General features: G+C 35.5%; 1 protein-coding gene across 3 annotated transcripts; it reads left to right on the top strand.

Moving 5' to 3' along the window:
• Window positions 1-916: 916 nt before the first annotated feature.
• On the top strand, window positions 917-22005 carry nqo1 (NAD(P)H dehydrogenase, quinone 1). 3 transcript variants are annotated; one of them, XM_082162652.1, is made up of 7 exons: window positions 917-1060; window positions 5612-5743; window positions 8626-8793; window positions 13571-13701; window positions 16530-16643; window positions 16748-16849; window positions 21074-22005. In XM_082162652.1, exons 2-7 carry the CDS (start codon window positions 5728-5730, stop codon window positions 21380-21382), a joined length of 840 nt encoding a protein of 279 aa, XP_082018778.1. In that variant the 5' UTR covers window positions 917-1060; window positions 5612-5727; the 3' UTR covers window positions 21383-22005. The 3 variants fall into 3 exon arrangements, with proteins under 3 accessions (XP_082018778.1, XP_082018780.1, XP_082018779.1); XM_082162654.1 differs by lacking the exon at window positions 917-1060 and adding an exon at window positions 2004-2043 and having other exon boundaries at window positions 5610-5743; XM_082162653.1 differs by lacking the exon at window positions 917-1060 and adding an exon at window positions 2006-2049 and having other exon boundaries at window positions 5610-5743.
• Window positions 22006-23411: the final 1406 nt, after the last annotated feature.

Raw genomic sequence — 23411 nt, forward strand, 5'->3', positions numbered from 1 at the left:
CACCACAGACACTGTACAATCCACATGGGATAATCTCACAGTATAACAAGCAGCTGTACAAAATATGATACACCAGTGTTTTGCCAGTTTATCTCTTTTAATTATTACTGTCTAAATTGTTAAAAGGTGCCTGAGGGGGATTTACTCATGATGGTCAAAGGAACACTGTGGTGACTAGTACGGGGATACCAGTCTGGTGGGTTTAGTTAATTCACGATATTGTAGTGGGGGAGACCCAGAGGGTCTGGATGATCATATTGTGAGCAAGTTGTGAGTGCTCACCTTTTTCAATTGTGGTGAAAATTGATTGAGACGTCTAGAGTTATTTAGGCGTGCCGAGGGAAAAACAACAGAAAAGACTGACCATCATGGGAAAATATCAGACTGTATTGTACGTCCGACTGACTGCACTGTATTCTTCCTTTTGATTCTAAACTGAACTCAAATGGCACTGATAATTGGGCAAGAGAGAAACATAAACCACTTAATTGGGGAAATTGAAAGATGCAAAATAAGATTCACTGGTGTTTTGCCAGATGATAAGTTTATTCTATGTATCATCTTTTTACTTACTTTAATTCAATTTACTCTAATTAATTCCTTTTATAACTGTTTTAATTTCCCTTGCTTTTATTTTGTGCTTATTTTCTATGCATAGCACTTTGAATTGCCATAGTGTGAAATTTGAATATATATATATATATATATATATATATATATATATATATATATATATATATATATATATATATATATATATATATTATGTAAAGCATTTTGAATAACTGTTTTTTCTTTTTTCCTTGCTTTTATTTTGGGATTATTTTTATTCCTTTCTATGTAAAGCACTTTAAATTGCCATAGTGTATGAAATGTGCTATATAAAATAACTTGTCTTGCCTTGCCTTGCCTTTCTTTTGCCTTGCCTAGAAAAACCAGTTACGCAGCGTCCGCGTTTAGACCAATCTGCGCGGAGACAGACCGCATGCGGTCAGCCGTGACACATAGAGACACAATCTACTATATCGGAGGTGTTTGCGCAAACTTGCATACATTAAAAGTAAGTGTTTAATCACTGTTGTAGGCAATAGTTGCATGTATTTACTCGCGCACGCGATCTGCGGTGTCAGAGCTGACAGCAGAGACCAGGAAAAAGCAAGCGCGTTTGCGTTAATGCACAGTTAGTGTTAAATACTTGTTTTAGGTAATAGTTGCATGTTTTTTTTTTTTTTCGCTATGTTTAAGCATGCGTGGTAAACATATGCATGAATCGATATTTGTATCATACTCGGCTATATCTTAATAATGTTTTTCTCTTAAAGTTATCGTTCATGACATTTTTTATTGTTGGGAGTTTATGAAAGCTGTAAGTAAACAACATGGTTTGCGCATGCTCGCAGTCCAAACCAGATTCAAAGGTCAAACAGCTTACATATAACTCTCAAATATCTTCTCTTTTCACTAATTTACACTTTGAATGTTTATTTCATGTGATTATGTTCGTTCTGCTTTAACACCTCTGTATTGTACGACATTAAAAGGGATTGTTAATTCTGTCATCAGTTACTCAAGTTCCAAACCTGTGCGAGTTTCTTTCTTCTGCTGAACACAAAAGAAGATTGTCAGTAAACAATAGTAGATGAACCCCACTGACTTTCATAGACTTCAAATGGGGCCTATAAACTGTTTTTTTTGTTTGTTTGTTTGGTTACCCATATTGTTCAAAACATATTTTGTGTTCACTGTTCAGTAGAAGAAAGAAACTCATACAGGTTTGAAACAACTTGAGGGTGAGTAGCAGATGAATGATGACAGATTTTTTTGGTGAACAAAAAAAAATAAAAAAAATTATAAATCAAAGTCGTCAACTCGTGTTGTCAATAAACTCTTTCTTCTCAATAGAATAGAATCAATAGAATTCAATAGACTTGTTTTTCGAGTAGATATATGAATATATATATATATATATATATAAAAAAACGTTTTCTCTCTTTTTTTAAGTGCAAAAAAACAAAAAAAAACAAAGAACAATACATTTAAGAGGTAAAGGTAAATATTTTGAAATATGTGAAATATATCAGATATTTTTGCCATTTATTGTCCTTGTTTCTTTCCCATTTTAGCAGTTGTCCACCTTGCCTGTATTCACCCTCTAAAAGTCTATTATTATCATGCACAAGTAAATGTACCTTGTTTCAAGGATATTTTATAGTAAAAACAAGACAAAGATACAGATTTTTCTAAAAAAAAAAAAAAAAAAAAATCTGAATTGCAGTTCTTGCATTTTCACCAGAATATTGGTGCTTTTCACTCTTCCCATAGTGTAAGATTGCAGAAAAATATATATGTTTGTATTGAACATTGATGGTGCAACAGATTTTGTGTGAAAATAAATGATAAAAGTGGTTTATTTTGTTTACATTTTTATAAATGTGTAAGGGTAGCGAGGACAGCCTTTTACCCCACAGACAGATGTTAAATAAAATAATATGCTTTTAATAATGTCTAAATTAATACTTGTTCAAAACAATCACTTAAGCAAAGTTTGTGCTATTTTGTTTATTTTGTTACATTATTTTTTGTTTTGTTCAATTAACATACTGTCAGTAAAATATGTTGATGTAAAAATATAATTAAATACAGAAACAAAATTATTTTAAAAAAGCATCAAAGGAGATCCCATAATAATTTAATATAGATTTACAGTGCATTTTCACCTGTATTATTCTTTATTGCACGGCTATCGCGTTGACAGCTGTGTAAGACAAATATGAAATGTTTCTCAGGAATGAGTTCTCTCAGGAATGGCAGGCAGTGAAGAGACTGAAACCTAAAGATGCTCTTCTCTCTTTGCTCTTCTCTCGGTCATGACAACAGAATATCGCTGTCATCACGTGATGAGGCTCTGGCTCATGTGACGCTTGTTGTTCCTCTTTGTGGGACATGGTTTCAGATGCATTTACACTTTGAGGATCAATTTACAGTGAGCCAATGTGCCACAACCCGTCCCTGGCTTGGACCTTTTCAGCTCTATCTGATCTTCAGCTCATTTGCATTGAAATAACTCCCTCTTGACAAACCAGTGTGTTGTTTTTAATATTACATCTGTCTTTCCTGCTCGACCTGATCTTCAGCTCACTTGTACACAAAAGACTCCCAAAGCCCTCTGACAAACCCAGTGTGTTGTTTTAGTATTACACCTAAATCTTATTATATTTGACAGCTCCTAATGGAACTTTCTTGCTTTAATCAGCTGAAACTCATAATGCGAGACGGTTCCTTCCAGCAGTTTAAATATCAATATATCCTTCAACATTGCATGATTATTATATGTAGCCCTGCCCTGCAAATAATGCTTTATAAAAAAGATAAAAATCTGTCTAGTGCCTGGATGTGGAATTTGATCTCTTCTATGTAATAGGATCCACCAACTATTGTTTGCGTTTCGTTCCCCTTCTGGAGCACCCAGGGTTTTTTTCTTTGTTTGTTTCTTTGAGTACCAGATGCGCTCTTGAATTATATATTTTTTTCTATTGCATGCTTATTTCAGGCCAAAAAGGGTTAGTTTGTTTGTCCAGCAGAAACAAAAACTGTACAAAAGAATTATTATATATATATATATATATATATATATATATATATATATATATATACACTACCAGTCAAAAGTTCTGGAATCGGTAAGATATTTTAGGTTTTTAAAAGAAGTCTCTTCTGCTCACCAAGGCTGCATTTATTTGAATATAGAGTAAAGTGTAATTTATTCCTGTGATCAAAGCTGAATTTACAGCATCATTACTCCAGTCTTCAGTGTCACATGATATGATATGAATAATATGATGATTTGATGCTCAAGAAACATTTATGATTATTATCAATGTTGAAAACAGTTTTTTAAATTTTTATTTCATGATGCTATAATGAATAGAAAGTTCAAAAGAACAGCATTTATCTGAAGCTTTTGTAACATTAAACACTACCGTTCACAAGTTTGGGGTCAGTAAGAATTTTTATTTTATTTTTGGGGGAAAGAAATTAAATAAATCAATACTTTTATTCATCAAGGATGAGTTAAACTGATCAAAAGTTACAGTAAAGACATTTATAATGTTAGAAAATATTCTATTTTAAATAAATGCTGTTCTTTTGAACTTTCTATTCATCAAAGAATTTTGAAAAAAATGTGTACAACTGTCTTCAACATTGAAAATAATAATGAATGTTTCTTGATCATCAAATCATCATATTAGAATGATTTCTGAAGGATCATGTGACACTGAAGACTGGAGTAATGATGCTGAAAATTCAGCTTTGATCACAGGAATAAATTACAGTTTAAAATATATTAAAATAGAAAACAGTCATTTTAAATTGTCATAATATTTCACAATATTACTGGTTTTTTTTATTGTTTTTTATCAAATAAATGCAGCCTTGGTGAGCAGAAGAGACTTCTTTTAAAAACATAAAAAATCTTACCGATCTAAAACTTTTGACCAGTAGTGTATTATATATATATATATATATACTGCCGTTCAAGAGTTTTGGATCGTTAAGTTTTTTAAAACACTTTTAAAATGATTTTAAAAAGTACAACAACAAAAAAATTCTATTGGAATATATTTTAAAGTGTAATTTATTCCTGTGATCAAAGCTGAATGTTCAGCATCATTACTCCAGTCTTCAGTGTCACATGATCTTTCAAAAATCATAATAATACGATGATTTGATGCTCGAGAAACATTTATGATTATTATCAGTTGAAAACAGTTGTGGACAAATTTTTTTTTCCCAGGATTCTTTGATGAATAGAAAGTTCTATTTCATTAATTTAGAATCTTTTGTAACATTATAAATGTTTTTACTGTCACTGTTGATAAATTGAATGCATCCTTGCTGAATAAAAGTATTGATTTCTTTTATGTCTCCAACCAAAATAATAATTCTTTCTGACCCCAAACCTTTGAACGGTAGTGTATAATGTTAATGTTACATAAGGCTTTCTATTTAAGATAAATGCTGCTTTTTTGAACTTTCTAGAAGATTTTTTTTAATCTTTTTGAAGAATCCTGAAATTTGTTTTTATACATAATTGTTGTCAACATTGATAATAATAATAAATGTTTCTTGAGCATCAAATCATCATATCAGAATGATTTCTGAAGGATCATGTGACACTGAAGACTGGAGTAATGATGCTGAAAATTCAGCTTTGATCACAGGAATAAATTACATTCTAAAATATTTTTAAATATTTCACAATATTACGCATGTTTTTATGCGTAATCAAAAAATCAAATAAGTGCTGGCTTGGTGAGCATTAGAGACTTATTTTAAAAACATAAAAATTGTACCAATCCCAAACTTTTGAACGGCATGTGTGTGTGTATATATATATATATATATATGTTTATTTAACACTGCTAAGTGTTAGTGTTATATTTCACACAGAGCTGCAAGTAAGAAAACAATTAAAAGGTGCATGACTCCCTGAAGAAGCAAAAGTACCGGAGCTGCATTCCATTAACTCACATACTTAACTAGATTGTCACCAAGATGTCCGTTCATTTGACCAATCAGTCAAACCCTTTCCTTACCCTTATTTACAGAGCCTGAAACCTGAGACGGGATCGGACACTTCTTCGCACGCGAGCGTTGGAAGGATTATAAGAGCAGCTCAAGCCCAAGACCTTTCTCTCTTCATCCTGGTGCAGAATTGAGGATTGCATGCAACGAGAAATGGGTGAGAAATCTGTACTCGTGTATATATATGCATTTTATTTTAGATTAGTCAGTTAGTGTTTGACCACAACTAATTCATTGTTCCATTTTTGTATCATATCTGTTAAAGGTTATAGTTCACACAAAAATTCTCTCAAACAAACCTGTATGACTTTCTTACACGAAAGAAGACTTTTTGATGAATGCTGGAAAACAAACAGTTTTGGTGACCATTGACTTCCATTGTATTGGCAAAAAACCCCATTAATTTCTTAAAATGTTTCACAAAACAAAGAAAATCACACATGTTTGGATAGTGAGAGAAGTAACTAGGTCAGTGATAATCTCAAGTACAAGGCAAATCCCAAGTAATTAGAAAGAAAAAAAATATCAAAGGAAAGTCTTTGCTTGTTAATGCCCTCCCAAGTTTTCAACATTCTTTGGCCACGTTTGGAATGAGATATTAATATCTATATTGTGCACCAATCTAAATACTGTATGACCTAAAGTCGATTTAAAAATAGTATCTGAAACCTATGCATTTGCCAGAATATTTTGTGTGGGATACAATGGGGCTAAAGGCACACCTTAGGAAAAATGTGCTTTTCAATATTCCCATAGTGTGTGATTGGAGAAAACAAATATATGTTTGTATTGAACATTGATGGAGCTACAGATTTTGTGTCAAAATAAATCATAAAAGTGGTTTATTTTGTTTAAAACTCATATAAATGTATAATGGTAGTGAGGAGGGCCTTTTACCCCACAGACACACGGAGTAAAAAACACACAGTATTGATACACATTCTTTAGATAAAATAATATCTTTTTTAGTAATTTCTAAATTAATACTTGTTCAAAACAATCACTTTAGCAAAGTTTTTACTATTTTGTTTATTTTGATAAATGAAATAATTCATTTTTGTTCAATAAATATACCGTCATTAAAATGTTCATATAAAAATATCTTTTAAAAATACAGAAACAAAATTATTTTAAAAAGTAAAGAGCATTGAAGGAGAACCACTGATCTATATAATGTCATTCTATATAGATCAGTGAGGAGAACCCATAATAATTTAATATTATTCATTAATTAATTAAATATAATTTCATCATATATTATATGTTTAATATAGATTTATATTTTTAAATATGATGGTTTGATTATAAATATGGTGATTATCTCTAAGCTGAAAACCTTAGAGAAGCTGGAAAAGCTGAAAAGCTTAATATATGATATTTCCCATCTGAATCTACTGTCATGTCAACAAATGGAAAAGTTAGCCAGATATTTATTAACCTGTTATTTATTGTACATTTTATCCCAAAAACCACACTTTTATATATTCCTCTGTTATTGAAAATCTGTTTCAGTTACTGTACCTTGAACAAAACTGAAAATCATTAACAAGACCTTTATCTCAAAATATATTCAATAATTTTAGCGATTCTCATTTGCTACTTAAATCTACAACATTTTAAAACACATCAAATATTAGATCAAGTAGCGCAGAATCAATTTTGCTGCCATCAAGAATCAGCCAAGAATCCACGTGCATCTTAAAAAGCGGATGTTTTGGAAAGTGTCGCCGCTTGTTTTTGTGGTTTAGAGGAAAATAAAATCAAAGGCGCCTTTAGCCCTGTTGTGTCTGTCTGGCCAGTGAAAACTTTTATCTTGGTTTGCGCTGCCTGTGTCCAGGAGTCAGTTGCTATGCTATCAGATCTCTTTTCAGGACATCTTTATTCCTCAGTTTGAAATTGATTGTTATTGCTGTTACTGTTTTTTACTCTTGTGGAAAATCGTGTAAATCTCCACTGCCATCCTGTGGGTAAATGACCTTAAAGGGATAGTTCACTTTAAAGTGAAAATTAGCCATTGATTTACTCACCCTCAAGCTATCCTAGGTGTATATGACATTCTTTCAGACGAATACAGTCAGAGTTATATTAAAAAAATGTCCTGGCTCTTCCAAGCTTTATAATCGCAGTGAATTGCAACCAACAGATTGAAGGTTATAAAAGTGCATAATTTCCATCATAAAAGTGCATCTGTCCATCATAAAAGCGCATCTGTCCATCATAAAAGCGCATCTGTCCATCATAAAAGTGCATCTATCCATCATAAAAGTGCATCTATCCATCATTAAAGTGCATAATTTCCATCATAAAGGGCATCTATATATCATAAAAGTGCATCTATCCATCATTAAAGTGCATAATTTCCATCATAAAGTGCTTCTGTCCATCATAAAAGTTCTCCACACTGCTCTGGGGGGTTTATAAAGGCCTTCTGAAGTGAAGCGATGCGTTTGTGTAAGTAAAATAACTAGCTTCCAGCCAAACGAACATATGGATTCGACTTAAGTGTAAAGCGCAACTTATGCGAGTAATGCGACGCACTGCTGATATTTACCCTACGCCATGACGTCACAAGTTGCGTAAGTTGCGCTTTAGTCGTAAGTAGAGACTGCGTATGTTCGTTTGGCCGGAAGCTAGAATTTTACTTTGTAATGTGTTAAACATGAATATTTTTCTTACAAAAACTCATCGATTTGCTTCAGAAGGCCTTTATTAACGCCTGGAGCCTGTGGAGCACTTTAGTGATAGATAGATGCACTTTTATGATGGATAGATGCACTTTTTTGCAATTCACTGCCATTATAAAGCTTGGAAGCGTCAGGATGTTTATTAATGTAACTCCGATTGTATTCGTCTGAAAGAAGAAGGTCACATACACCTAGGATGGCTTGAGGGTGAGTAAGTCATGGGCTAATTTTCATTTTAAAGTCAACTACTCCTTTAAATCAAACTCTCTCCCCGTGTGTGTGTGTGTGTGTGTGTGTGTGTGTGTGTGTGTGTGTGTGTGTGTGTGTGTGTGTGTGTGTGTGTGTGTGTAAACAGCACAGAAGACAGCACTGATAGTTTATGCCCACCAGAGTCCCGTCTCATTCAACGCTGCTGCGCGGGACGTCGCTGTCGAGGCTTTGACGAGGCAAGGCTATAAAGTCCTGGTGTCGGATCTCTATGCGATGAGCTTTAAATCCTCAGCTACTGCAGATGATATCAAGGGTAGGAATTTGCTATCATGTAACATCCTCAAATATCTACTTCATGTACAAATGTAAGGAAGATATAAACTGCATTTATATTAAAAAGCTACAACTATGTTATAGGTTAAAAAGAAGCATTGAAGTTGCAATTATCAGTGAACATGTAAGGGATAATCAATGGCTGGCTGTATCTTGGTCACACACACTCTCTCTCTCTCTCTCTCTCTCTCTCTCTCTCTCTCTCTCTCTCTCTCTCTCTCTCTCTCTCTCTCTCTCTCTCTCTCTCTCTCTCTCTCTCTCTCTCTCTCTCTCTCTCTCTCTCTCTCTCTCTCTCTCTCTCTCTCACTCACTCACTCACTCACTCACTCACTCACTCACTCACTCACACTCACACACACACACACACACACAGATCAGAGATCGAGCTGTGCACTCACAAAAACATCATGAGCCCTGAAACTTGCTTTAAACGAATTTTTATCTTACCGCTTATCTTTATCTTTCTACACTATTTGATGTAAATCAGGCAGAATGCTAGATCTAACGAGCTGTAACTGATGGAAATAACGATAATGTTTTACCCCTCTGGTCAAATATTACGCTGCAAATATAAATAACAGCTTTAAGTTGTCAATGCCGGTAAATGACCATGGTATAAGCGGGATAATCCACGGCTAGCTGTGCAATAAACCATTTCAATGCACTATATACCAGCTTCCTCTTGCTCTGATTGGTTGTTTACCTGAACGTTCTCCTAAATAAATTATTTAACTTTATTTAATGCACAGCCAGCCGTGGATTATCCCTAATTTAATTCAAACCTTCCAGCCAATCAGAATCAAGTATTCAGACAAACCATGGTATAGACCAGGGGTGCCCAATCCTGCTCCTGCTGATCGACTGTCCTGCACAGTTCATCTCCAACCCTAATCAAACACACCTGAAGCAACTAATTAAGGTCTTCAGGATCACTTGAAAATTAAAGGCAGGTGTGTTTGATTAGGGTTGGAGATGAACTGTGCAGGGGGAAAACATGGCGGCTGGAGGAGGTGTGGAAGGTTCGGAGTAGATTGTAATTGACTGTCAAGAGGGGGAGGAAAATGGAGTCAGACTAGAGCGAGGGATATGAAGAAGATACAAGAGGAGTTGAGAACAGGAATAGGAAAAAGAACAGTGTTTCAAGTGACGGAAGCCAGACAAGAAGAACTGTTGAGAGATATCAAGTAGGAATGATAGCAGTAACAAGAAGTGACGGGATCTTCAAGGATTCGCATGAGGTTGGAAGATTCGTTGGAAAGAAACTCGGAGATGTTCGGTCCATTAAAATAACAAGGAGTGGGATGGTTATTATTGACTGCGTGTCAAGGCATCAGAGAGAACAAGCTCTAAAGATTAAGGTGTATACAGAGTACAGAGCTGTGAAATGCTTCCCACTCGGGACAGAATACAAAAAGAAAGGAGTAGTAAGTGGCGTACCGCTGTCAGTGGAAGACGAGGAGTTTCGGGCCGTTGAAGGAGTTTGTGAGGCTAGAAGACTGACAAGATTCCGTCAAGGAGAAAGGGAAGAAAGTACTTCTGTGTGTCTGACTTTTGTGGGAGATTTGCCAGAGAGGATATATTTAGACTATATATGCTACAGGGTGAGGTCTTATGAAAGAGCTCCGTTAAGGTGCTTTTGCTGTCAGGAGTATGGACATGTGGCTGCAGTGTGTAGAGGAGTCAGGAGATGTGGGAGATGTGGGAAAAATATTTGTGTAAGAGGGGAGTGTGAAGAGGAACAAGTAAAATGCATTCACTGTTTGGGAAATCACCATGCGGGGTCAATGCAATGTCCTGAAAAAATCAAACAGGTAAAAGTGAGTAAAATCAGAGCAGAAGAAGGGCTAACATATGCAGAAGCTACTAAGAGAATGGAACGAGTAGTAGTGCAAACAGAACAGGAGACGGGAAAGAAGGGAGATGATCAGAATAACGTTATTGGCATGGACAAGAAGCGATTTCTAGGATTTATTGCTATGGTGGTCAATTGTGCTGTGGAAATTAAAGGGAAATCAGAGAGGATCAAGATGGTGTTGGATGCGGCGAGAAGATTTTTGGACATTGTGGACATATCAGGAGAAGAACTAGATAATACGCTGAGGAAAGAATTTATACCATCTCAGACCATAGAGTATGACATATAGAACGGGCAGTGAACTTTAGGGTGGTCACTGTAAATATACTGCACTGGGAAAACTATTTAATTCAGTAGGTGGCGGTAATGCAACATTTTGGATGCCAACTGCCATAAAACCCAAAAAGAAGAAGAAGATGAACTGTGCAGGACAGTTGATCAGCAGGAGCAGGATTGGGCACCCCTGGTATAGACGCATCTTTTTCGGTAGTCTTTTTCAACACTTTCTCTTAGTCCATGAGCCAGGGGGGTTGATCGGTATCATCGGGGGGACAAATGCTATCATTGTTTTTTGGCAAGGTATACACCCCTAGTATTAGAAAAATCAGGATAGCACTGCAGGGGTGGAAGCGAAATCACTTTTTTCAGCTCATGAAGTTACTAACTCCCTAAGATAAATTCTGTTTTTGAAATCTGGTGTATATCTGGTTAAGGCTCATGCTAGGGATATTGTCAATATTCTATAATGTGGTGCTTGGTATTGTTGGAAAGGGGACCTTTTAGGCTTTCATTTAAGCCCAGTACTGGATCTGTCTGACAAACACAGAGGTCACATGACTTCTTTAAACCAGAAATAACACATTATTTTTTTCACAATTTCTGCCTAAACTGTATGCTTTCTTTTATCCCTGTGGCATGAAAGAACACCACGGACACAAAACTCAACAACTTCAATACTCAAGGCACTCTGATGACTCAGAAAATGTATAATATACCCATACTATTTATTTGTGAGAGCCTTAAGTTAGACTTGTGCAGCCAGGACAAGTCTTCAAAATAGAATAGAGCCAACAGAATGGACAAATAGAATACCCTATTAGTCCAGGGCCAAATGGCCTATTTATTCATGTACAGTTGTAATAAAAAGTAATTGTTTCAATAGTGTTGTCAACATAACACTTGTAAGTGGTTTAACAAAATGTTTCTATCATGTATTTTGATATTCACCCACTTTCAGTTAGAATGTCAGAAAGTAGCTCATGCATGATGGATTTTGACAGTTTGACAAGATTTTGTCAGTTTTGTGAAAAGATTGTTGGTTCAGTTGACTGGTTATAACAACACTACCAACTATGCCATCTTCAATCAACTTCCATTGAGTTCCAGGGGTATTAAATGTAAGTACAAAATACCTTTTCTCTTGTGCTTGTGAATTGGTGGGGAATAGTAGCAGTAGCTAATGTAAGCTTGGTGTTTTTAGCAGGCTAGCTATCTAGCTGGCTAGCTATCTAGCAGGTTAAACAGTGTAACAGTAACTGCTACAGTCAAGTCAAGTCAAGTCAAGTTTATTTGTATAGCGCTTTTCACAATACAGATTGTATCAAAGCAGCTTCACAGTATCACAGTAACTGCTACAGTGCAGTCAGGGCTCTCAAGTGTCACGTGACAGTCACTCATTTCGGTCTTTTGTCACGCCATCTCACCACACATTTTATTTCTCACGCGGAAAAACTATTTAATATGCCGCTGCGCCCAAAATGTCTCTGGCAAAAAAACAAAACAAACAAAGCTACTTTGGCCACAGCCTTGCAGAAAAATGTAGCACTACAGGAAAAACACAGAGAAAACTCTGCCACAGTGGTTGATGGGATGAACTTAGTCCAACGAGTGAAAGGTGATGAAGTTACTTTCAGAGATGTTGCCACAACAATCCTGGGTATGGCTCTGAGGGAAGGCAGTCAGAGTAGAAGAATAGATGTTGTGTTCGACACATACAATCAGAACTCAATCAAAAATAGTGAAAGATCTCTACGGGGTGAAGAGACTGGTCATGAGTTGCAGGATATCACAAGCTATTGTACTGGCTGCACAAGTCTAACTTAAGGCTCTCACAAATAAATAGTATGGGTATATTATACATTTTCTGAGTCATCAGAGTGCCTTGAGTATTGAAGTTGTTGAGTTTTGTGTCCCTGGTGTTCTTTCATGCCACAGGGATAAAAGAAAGCATACAGTTTAGGCGGAAATTGTGAAAAAAGAATGTGTTATTTCTGGTTTAAAGAAGTCATGTGACCTCTGTGTTTGTCAGACAGATTCAGTACTGGGCTTAAATGAAAGCCTAAAAGGTCCCCTTTCCAACGATACCAAGCACCATATTATAGAATATTGACAATATCCCTAGCATGAGCCTTAACCAGATATACACCAGATTTCAAAAACAGAATTTATCTTAGGGGGTTAGTAACTTCATAAGCTGAAAAAGTGATTTCGCTAACACCCCTGCACTGCTATCCTGATTTTTCTAATACTAGGGGTGTATACCTTGCCAAAAATCACTATGAGACTTTGTCCCCCCAGATGATACCGATGGACCAAATTTGGGGCCCTGGCTCATGGACTATCTTGTATTATAACACACACACACACACACACACACACACACACACACACACACACACACACACACACACACACACACACACACACACACACACACACACACACACAGTACATGTTCTGCGTTAGATTAAACTGGGAAGGGTCATAGCACTTGCATATTGTTGTCCTATTGTTAGTTTAACTGCTTCTATTGTTCTCAATTGTAAGTCGCTTTGGATAAAAGCGTCTGCTAAATGAATACATGTAAATGTAAAGGAGCATTATATTATTTTAACTATTACAGGGGATCTGAAGAACCCTGAGCACTTTGTGTACAATGAGGAGATGATGGCGGCATGGCAGGACGGGCGATTGAGTGACGACGTTTCAGAAGAACAACACAAGCTGGAGCAAGCAGAGCTGGTGATCTTTCAGGTAATACTGCCATACTCATGTCAGAGTACAGTGTCAAACATTTCACCTCGATCTTTTTTTTATTTTTTTTTTTATTTTTTTTATTTGATAGGGACAATGCTCATTGATCAACAGACAAGTTACTTGCTGTAAACAAGCCAGAGTTAGCTACAAGTGCTAGTTTCCATCTGTTGTCCCTAGCCAGGTCTTAACAGGCACCCTAAAATACAAAAGTCAATAAAGATACACTATAAAATACAGTAGCAGTGTAATAAGTACAGCAGGAATTTTAAAACAATATGGGCATACCCTCAAACAGACAATATATTGTTCACCTCATCAACCCTCAACTTAATTACAGTATAAAGTAGATACAGTATAAAAAAATAAAAATAAAAGTATGTTCATAAACTTAAATATTTGGTGTATGGTTACAATTATAATTATCCCTAATCCAAGATTTAAGCTGTTTTTCAAAAGAGGAGAGACTATTACACTCCCTTAACTCATTGGGCAGGCTATTCCAAAAAATTGTGGCTCTGACAGAAAAGGCTGTGTTTCCAATCCTACTTTTTCTATATTGAACTATGGTGGTTGCTTTGGTTACTCTATTGACCTTATCTTTCTGTTTTATAAACTGGCACAGTGGTGGTGGAGCAAGCCCACGGAGTACCTTAAAGACAAGACAGGCATCAGCAAAGTGTCTGAAGTATTCAAAGCTAAACATGTTGTGTTTTTTGATTATGTGACAATGATGATAGCTATTTGCCTTATGGCCCAATGTCTTTAATGCCTGTTTATAGAGTGACTCCAATGGTTGCAATGTTGTTTTATTGGCTTGTGACCAGCTTGTTCAACAATAAGAAAAATGTGATAAGATCATCGCATGCAAGAAGAGCTTTGCGGCCTTCAATGGTAGATATGATCTTATGTGCTTAAAATTTGCAAGGTTATAATTTAACAATATTGGCAAAAAATTTTGTATGCTTTTTAAATGAGAGTTGTGAGTCTAGGATGATTCCCAGATATTTAAAGTCAGATACCACTCTAACCTTATCTTGGTTAACAATTACCTCAGGGTCATAAGTCACAGTAGTTTGTTTAGTAAAATACCATACATACTGTTTTACTTATGTTCAGGTGTAAGCATGAATTAGTTAGCCATATGGATACCTTGCTCATGGCCTCAGTCAGTTGGTGTGCAGCTTGTTGTTTATTTTTAGCATGCACGTAGAGGACTGTCTCATCTGTATACATTTGTAAATGTACAGATGAACAAACAGTGGGCAGGTCATTTATATAGAGACTGAACAAAAGGGGGCCCAGTATAGATCCTTGAGGGACACCTATTTTACAGTTTAGATATGTAGATTGAGTGTTGTTAATGCGTGTGCTTTGTTTTCTGTCAGTTAAGTATGATTTCATCCATTTAATTGCATTCCCACAGAAATTAAAATAGGATAGTTTTGACAAAAGAACGTCATGATCGATGGTGTCAAATGCTTTTTTGAAATCTAAAAATATTGCACCCACCACGCCTCCTTTATCTAGATTCATTTTGATGTTCTCAGTTGGCTGTTTCCGTGGAGTGATTACTTCGAAAGCCAAACTGCATTGGGTGCAGTGGTGTATGGCCTTTACTAAGATGAGCAGTCAGCTGTTTCGCCACCCATTTCTCTGCTACCTTGGATATTACAGGTAGTATACTGATGGGCCTGTAGTTCTCCACCAGTGTTTTATCACCGGCCTTGAAAATGGGGGTTACCACAGCTGTTTTCCAGGAACTTGGGAAAATACCTTGTTTAATTGATAGATTGATTAAATGTGTAAGAGGTTTAATTAAAGACTGTTTATGAGTTTTAAAAAATACAGAATCAAGACCAAAAGCATCTTTAGCTTTTGAGTTCCTTAGTGAATTTATGGTATTCTCTACCTCAAGTTCACTAATTTCCTCAATTCTAAAAACAGGTTTGTCATTATCAATAGGAATGCTCACTATATTACTAGTAATGCACTTCTGTGCCAATTCCTCAACTGATTGGATAAAAACATTGTTAAAAGTGCTTGCTATAATGTCGTCTTCTCTGGTTATGATTCCATTTAATTTCAGTTCAAGTGCCGGTGCGCAGTGCTGAGTATCTTTACCAATTAATTTTTTAAGATTGTTCCAGATTAATTTCCCATCTCCCTTTGCATCATCAATTACTTTTATATAGAAATCTGCTTTGGCTTTCCTTATGTTCCTTACTACTCTATTTCTGAGGGATGTATAGCTATACCAGTCACTTCTGAGTCCTGACTTAAGTGCAATCTTTAGTGAGGAGTCCCTGTCCCTCATCTGTTTCCAGAGAGCCTCATTGAGCCAAGGTGGAGAATTTTTCTGTCTTGGTCTGTGTGACATTCTTCTGTTATATAAGGATATTATAGTATTAACAGTGCTTGAAAGCATGTTGCAACTGTTCTCTATATCTTCAATAGCCAGAAGATCAGTCCAGTCGATATCATTTAAGGCAGATTTGAATTTGTCCATATCATTTTTAGGAATACTCAAATGATGTTGTTTCACTATGGTTGTATTCTTAAAACGTTTTTTGGTGAGTTTCCTTCCTAATAGTGTTATATTATGGTCAGATAAACCTGTTAATAAATTGTATGATTTTGTTATCCTTTCCGGTCTGTTTGTAAACATTAAGTCAATTTGTCTCTGAGAGGAGTGAGTGATGCGGGTCTTTAATTTTTTTTCCGGTCAGATTTATTTTCCCTGTTTATATTAAAATCACCCATTAAAATTAGCTCCTTTCTTTCTTTCTTGATCTCAGAGCAATAACATGATTTGATTATATTCACAGTTCCCTCTCTACTGGTTCAGTGTTCCTGCCATCATGAAGGGCTGGATAGACCGAGTCTTAACTCAAGGATTCGCCTTCACCCTGCAGAAGATGTACGACAACGGCATTTTTAAGGTCTGAGAAAGGCTTGTTTTGTGCACCTGACACTGTTGATTCCTGTTTTTGTGATTCTAATGGTGATCATATTTAGTTAAAATGCCGTGCACCATTCACACCAGGATAAGAAGGCCATACTTTCATTCACCACTGGGGCGACAGAGTCCATGTTTCTGGCCGACGCCGTTCATGGAGACATCAATGTTCTCCTTTGGCCTTTACAGGTGAGATACATTTCTCATATCATGACTTTTGTTTGACCTTTCAGTTCAGTGTACTAGTTTCACAGCTTAAAACATCCCTCCCAACCAGAGCATTTATTCAAATTAAGCTGTGAAAACAAATATTTATGCAAATTTGTCGGCCATTAGGATTGCCAACCGTCCTGTAGGGGAGAGCTTTTTGACTTTCTCAGTTTGTGTAAATCCACTTGGGGTTCAGAGTTTTTTTTTTTTTTTTTTTTTTTTTTTTTTTTTTACATTAATTTCCCATATGTCCAGTTCAATTACAGTGGTGGTCAGAATTGATGGCACCCCTAGAATTTTTTATGAGAAAAATATCTCTGAAGTATATTCCCAATCTATATTTACCTTTATTTAGCACACCAGGGTGACTAGGAACATGAAATTGTCCAGCTATGACTTCCAGTTTCACAGGAGTTTAAATATGAGGAAACACAAAGGCCAAATTTCTTTAATCATCCGTCACAATGAGTAAAACCAAAGAATATAGTTCTGATGTGCAGCAAAAGATTGTTGAGCATCACAAAATAGAAAGTGGCTGTAAAAAAATAGCTAAATAATTGAAAATCCCCATTTTGACCATCAGGGCAATAATTAAGAAGTTATAATCAACTAAAGATGTTACGAATCTGCCAGGAAGAGGACATGTGTCTATATTGTCTTAATGGATGGTGAGGAGGAAAGTTTGAGTGGCCAAAGACTCTTCAAGGATCACAGATGGAGAATTGCAGAGATTAGTTGAGTCTTGGGGGTCAGAAAGCCTAAAAAATTTTTATCAAACAACCCCTACATCACCACATGTTGTTTGGGAGGGTTTCAAGAAAAATGCTCCTCGCTCCTCCAAAAATAAACTCCAGCATATTCAGTGGTCAGACACGACTGGATCTTCAAAAGGGACCGGATTCTGTGGTCAGATGAAACAAAAAAAAGGGCTTTTTGGCAGCAAACCCAGAAGATGTGTTCAGTGCAAACAGGGATGAAGAGTCCCCCATGCCTACGGTTAAATATACTGCTGGATCTTATATGTTGTGGGCCTATTTATTTGCTGGAGATCCTGGACATCTTGTTCAGATACATGGTATTATGGATTCTAGCAAATACCAACAGATAAAAAATCAAAACCTGACAGCCTCTGCTAGAAATCTTATAATGGGCCGTGGTTGGATCTTCCATCAGGACAACGGTCCAAAACAAACATCAAAATCAACACAAAAATGGGTAACTGAGCACAAATTGAAGCTTCTGCCATGACCGTCCCAGTCCCCTAAACTGAACCCTATAGAAAATGAGTGGGATGAACTGAACAGAAGAAGCGCCAACATGAACTTGTGAATCTGAAGGATCTGGAGAGATTCTGTATGGAGGAATGGTCTCTGATCTCTTGTCAGTTATTCTCCAAACTCATCCGGCATTATAGGAGAAGACTCAGATCTGTTATCATGGCAAAAGGAGATTGCAAAAAGTATTTAATAACAGGGTGCCAACAATTATGGCCAGCGTGTTTTGGAGAAAAACATTTATTTTATAATGTGATTTACCCCCCACTTTCAATTCTTTTACTTCAATGAAAGGTTCGATTTTTGTGAATATTTTTTGAATGAAAGATCAAAAGGATAAACAATGCAGATTTATTTTTTACAGCCATTTTTTATCATATTTATCAGGGGTGCCATCAATTCTGACCACCACTGTATGTGGTTTTGTTTAATTAATACAGCGTGTACTTTTTTCTTAATTTACCCTGAAAGAAGGGAAGTGAAGTGTGGGATTTAAAATGTTATCTGATCTGATAAAAAAAAATATACAAGACAAACTAACATATTTTCTCAATTAATATACAATTATTAACTTTTTCATATATAAAAAATGCCATTTATTTAATAATTAAAAATAAACACATTTTTGGAGTTTGACAACAAACACACCGCCAAACACAGCTATACAGCAAAGTTCAAAACATAATAATGATACATAATTTCTGAACATTGACTCATTGTAACGCAGTGTGACAACATGCCCCGCCTGCACAACTGTGATTTAAACCCGGCGAGTGTCTTCATTAAAGAACTATCTCAACTGTTAAATAACAGATGTAAAATAATATCAGATTTGTCTAATTTTAAATAAACACAAAAAAAAATTAGAAAAATTTACATAAGTAAGAATTTTACTTTTGCTATGGTTAAATTAATCTCCAGTGATATCTTCCAAAGATTTATGAATTTTGGTGATTTTTTTTTCTCTATGTAGTGTTGATATGGCAGTTAGTAAATAGACTAGGTTTCGTCATGATAGCATGTGTGGAAGTATTTAAAACCAGTGTGTTACAACTAGCCCACGTTAGTTTGTGCCCCGCTCACCCCTGTAACATGGGGTAATCCTGGATCAGTGTTGCATTGTGTATTAAATCCATATGGAATGCGTTTTGTCACATGTTTTAGACACCCAAAAACCTGCCCTTTTAAGTTTTTTAGCTTTTAGTATAAATATGTTAGACTTAAGGTTATGAATAGGCTGGTGTGTTCCAAAACAATGACAAAATTGGCATTTAGGAGATATAAGCATTCAAAATTTACAGTCTCTCACTTCCACTAAAATGGATCAGGGATTTTTATGACATCACCGCGGACTTCAGCTTCATCACATCTTCTGTCCAATCAAATGCTCTCTAGAATCTAAAGCTCCGCCCCCTATGCTATAAATACCACCTGACCAAAGCGAGCGCTGACACGTCACAGGGCAACATGTGTTGGAGTGTGAGTTCGGTCGCTCAAACGCTCGAGTTTTATTCCGTTTTCCGTTGGTTGAGAATGAAACGACTAGAATTTATTCACACCTCTACTATTGAATCCTACGTATATCATCAGCGCTCGGATTTGCTTCCATGGTGCTGTCCGTCTGTGAGGTAAACTAAACGCTATTGGCTAATTTGAAAAGGGGGAGGAGCCATTCAATATGTCCCGCCTTAGCTTCCCATTTCAGTGGAGATTACGTCAACGCATCATCATACAAAGCTACGCGTTCCAAGGCACTTCAGTGGGACTTGATACACTTCAAGTGAAATCGAAGAACGAATTGGTGTGACGTCATTTCGAACAAAATCAGGCCAAAATGAAGTTTGTTTCAGGTGTTCGTGTTCACTCTAGCTGGTAAACGCCTCTGAACTGCCATTGGCCTGTGGTGATGATGTAATAGGTGGGTGTGGCTCTGAGGCTCCGCCTTCTTTTAATGAGTAAATCTTCTCTGGTTCATTTCTTCTCTTCAGTCCGTCGAGGTCAGACGCGAGTAAAGCATGAACACACTGGAGAGACGCTTTATAGTAGAAACTGAAGCTGTAATTCTGATTGAAAGAGACACTGACACTGTTTTTTCATGTATTCTATTGTATTCATCGATCTATTGTATAAAGTGCTTTATATAATTCAATGTGACATGACTTTACTGGAGAGCCGAATTGCATAGCAAACATCCACATATCCATGATCAGATGCTTTCTGAACTGCTGTTTTCTCACCGCTGTCCTTTTTGTTGTTTATTTTGTTATTGAGAGGAAAATATGCAGCACATATTTTACATATTCATCTAAACGCCGCTCTCAATGTCAGATGTTCGCTAACAGTAATCCGCTGGTCACGAAAAAGAAGAGTATAGAGGAGTATATTTTCAAGTGTCAGGGCTTTTATAAAAATTTGATCTTAACACATTTATAAGGCCACCAGGAAAATGTGCCTTTTGCATAGGTGTGGTTTCAGATGTTCATATATATATATATATTTTTTTTTTTGTGCATTTAGAATAGATTTTAGTACTAGTTATTTAATTCTAATTATAAAATGATTAGGTCCAGTCCTTCGAGCAAAGTTTCATGTTGTGTCGAGACTTCTTAGTGTTTAAAAAATAGCGATTTGAGGCAATTTGACCGAAAACGAAAATACGGTCAATCTTAAAAGTGGCGTTTCCTTTCTAATTATGCTTTTAAACTAAAGTTTGCCTCGGGTAGATTCACAAAAAGACCCTAGGTTGCATTTTGGCGAGAGTTATCCTTTAAAACTGCGACGTATGGTGTCAGAGAAATTCACTAAAAGTCTATTCCTGGGTCCCGGGAGGAAATGAGACGACATCTTTGAGATTATTATTTTTTATTTTTTTAACATTGATTAAGAAAAATGTAGATTACAAAGAGTTTTTGTGTTTTCTTGCACACAGAATGGAGTGCTGCGCTTCTGTGGGTTTCAGGTCCTCGCTCCTCAGATCTTCTGGTGTCCGGCGCACTCCCCAGCGAGTGTGAGAAGTCAGATGTTGGAAGCGTGGCGGGAACGGCTTCACGGCGTGTTTGCCGAAAAGCCCCTGTCCTTCGCTCCCACCGAATACTTTGACCTCAGTTTCCAAGGAGGATTTCGTCTTCGGCCGGAGGTCAGAGAGAAGTGTGTGTCTCTCACTCATGGCATCACCACAGCTCATCATTTAGGAAAACCTCTCCCTCCAGACAACCAGACCAAAGCTAAAGAAAGCTGAAGGATCAACTCGTTCAAAGAATCGTTAGCAGAATAAAGGAAGTTTTAAGAGAAATGTGCTTGAGATTATAATATCAGCCTGTCATTTATGCTAAACAAAGCTAGTTACTCTGGTAACACTTTACAATAAGGTTCATTAGTTAACATATTAACTAACAAGAACTAACAATGAGCAATACATTTGTTATTGTATTTATTAAGCTTTGTTAATGTTAGTTAATAAAAATCCAGCTGTTCATTGTTTGTTCATGTTATTTCACGGTGCATTAACTAATATTAACAAATACAACCTTTGATTTTAATAACTGAGATTAATAAATGCTGTAGAAGTATTGTTCATTAGTTCATTGTACAACTAATGAACCTTATTGTAAAGTGTTACCGTTACTCTTTCAAAGAATCATTAGCAGAATGAGGGAGTTTTAAGAGAAATGTGCTTGAGATTATAATATCAGCCTGTCATTTATGCCTTATTTAGCCAACATTATACTAGCAATAAGCAACTGAATAATGTGACTAATCAATAATTCTTATTTTTACTGATATCTATTGTTATTTTAGTATTTATACTCATCTTGGTGTCTTAATGAAGTAACTTGTCAAATATAGGTTATTTTACTATTATATGACTATTTTGATTTTTTTAGATATCATATTGGTAATACTTATTAGACAAATCTGGGCATTTTAATGTGTTAACGCATCTGTTGTGTTATGATAAACTCATAATCATGTTGTTTTACATTTTGAGATTTTGACTACAAATACAAAAAAATAAATAAATATAAGAAACTACTATTTTGTTTTGAATGTTTTTTTTTTGTGTGTCTTTCACAGAATCTCAAGATTTTTTTTATTTATTCTTTGTATAATGTATTCTTTTAAAATAATTGATGTAACATTATGTTGGGTAAATAGCCTAAATGAACAATAAAAAAAATGTCAACTTTAAAAATATGAAGGTACATTTTAACTGAAAGGTTGAATTGTGTTCATAATAACAATGCTGTTTTTGATTTCTTTGTGTTTCATTATTGATTAAAATAACGTTAGGTAGTATTTCACTGTCATTAAATCAGCTGGTTTCCACTGTGACAACATGCCCCCGCTTTTGAGCCAGTTTGTTTATTAGCTGTTTTTTTCTTGGTCAATAACGGTGGAAATGTTCAACAGCTTTTTGTATGTTTGTGTCTTTAAACTGTCTTTAAAAACTAAATCTTTTTCTTTTTCTTTTATTGAAACAAATGACTCAAAAACATTGATTCCAGCATACCAGTATACAACAGCAATGCTTCACAATTCATAAAAAATAAAAAAAAGCTAAATATTTCCTCCTTTTTCCTATTGAGACATTCAAGATTCATAGAATTTGGTAAACATAGTGGGGACGTTACAATATAAAGAATTTCTAAATAAGTTTAACAAAATTTCATTCTTTTTATTTTTTTTATTGGAGAAATAGAGTGTACAGATAGGCTTAACAAAATTTAAATCTGAAGATCCTCCGTCTTTTCCTTATGCATACAAAATCTAACAAGATACATTTTCTTCTGCAGTTCTTAATGATATATATTCATATTATACATACATTTGTACATCCCATACTGCGAGAATTCCTGAATCTCTCCATTGCTGAAAACCTTTATCTAATATGGAGGGTATAAAAGAGGGATTATTCTTTTTATTTTTAATGAACTTCAACGACTTCTTTAGCGATTCCATCTCGATTAAGAATAAATTACATTTAGGTATATGCATTTTGCAAATTTTTGTTTATGGATGTAATATTTCCCATGCAAGATGTAGAAGTTCACCACATATTCAGACATTTTGCTTCTGTGTGTGAAAGAACATATAACATCTTTTAGAGAGAATTTATAATTCACCTTTCTTGGGGCAAAAAGAAAAGAACTAACATCAGACCAAAATTGTAAAGATAAATCACAGTTGTAAACTAAATCTACTTTGAGATACATTTATTGACAATTTATTGAACTTTTTTCTTTTTTTGAAGGGTCGATGGGATCTTT

This window comes from Leuciscus leuciscus (genome assembly GCF_965113295.1).
Source record: "Leuciscus leuciscus genome assembly, chromosome: 2".
In the NCBI taxonomy this organism is placed as follows: domain Eukaryota; kingdom Metazoa; phylum Chordata; class Actinopteri; order Cypriniformes; family Leuciscidae; genus Leuciscus; species Leuciscus leuciscus.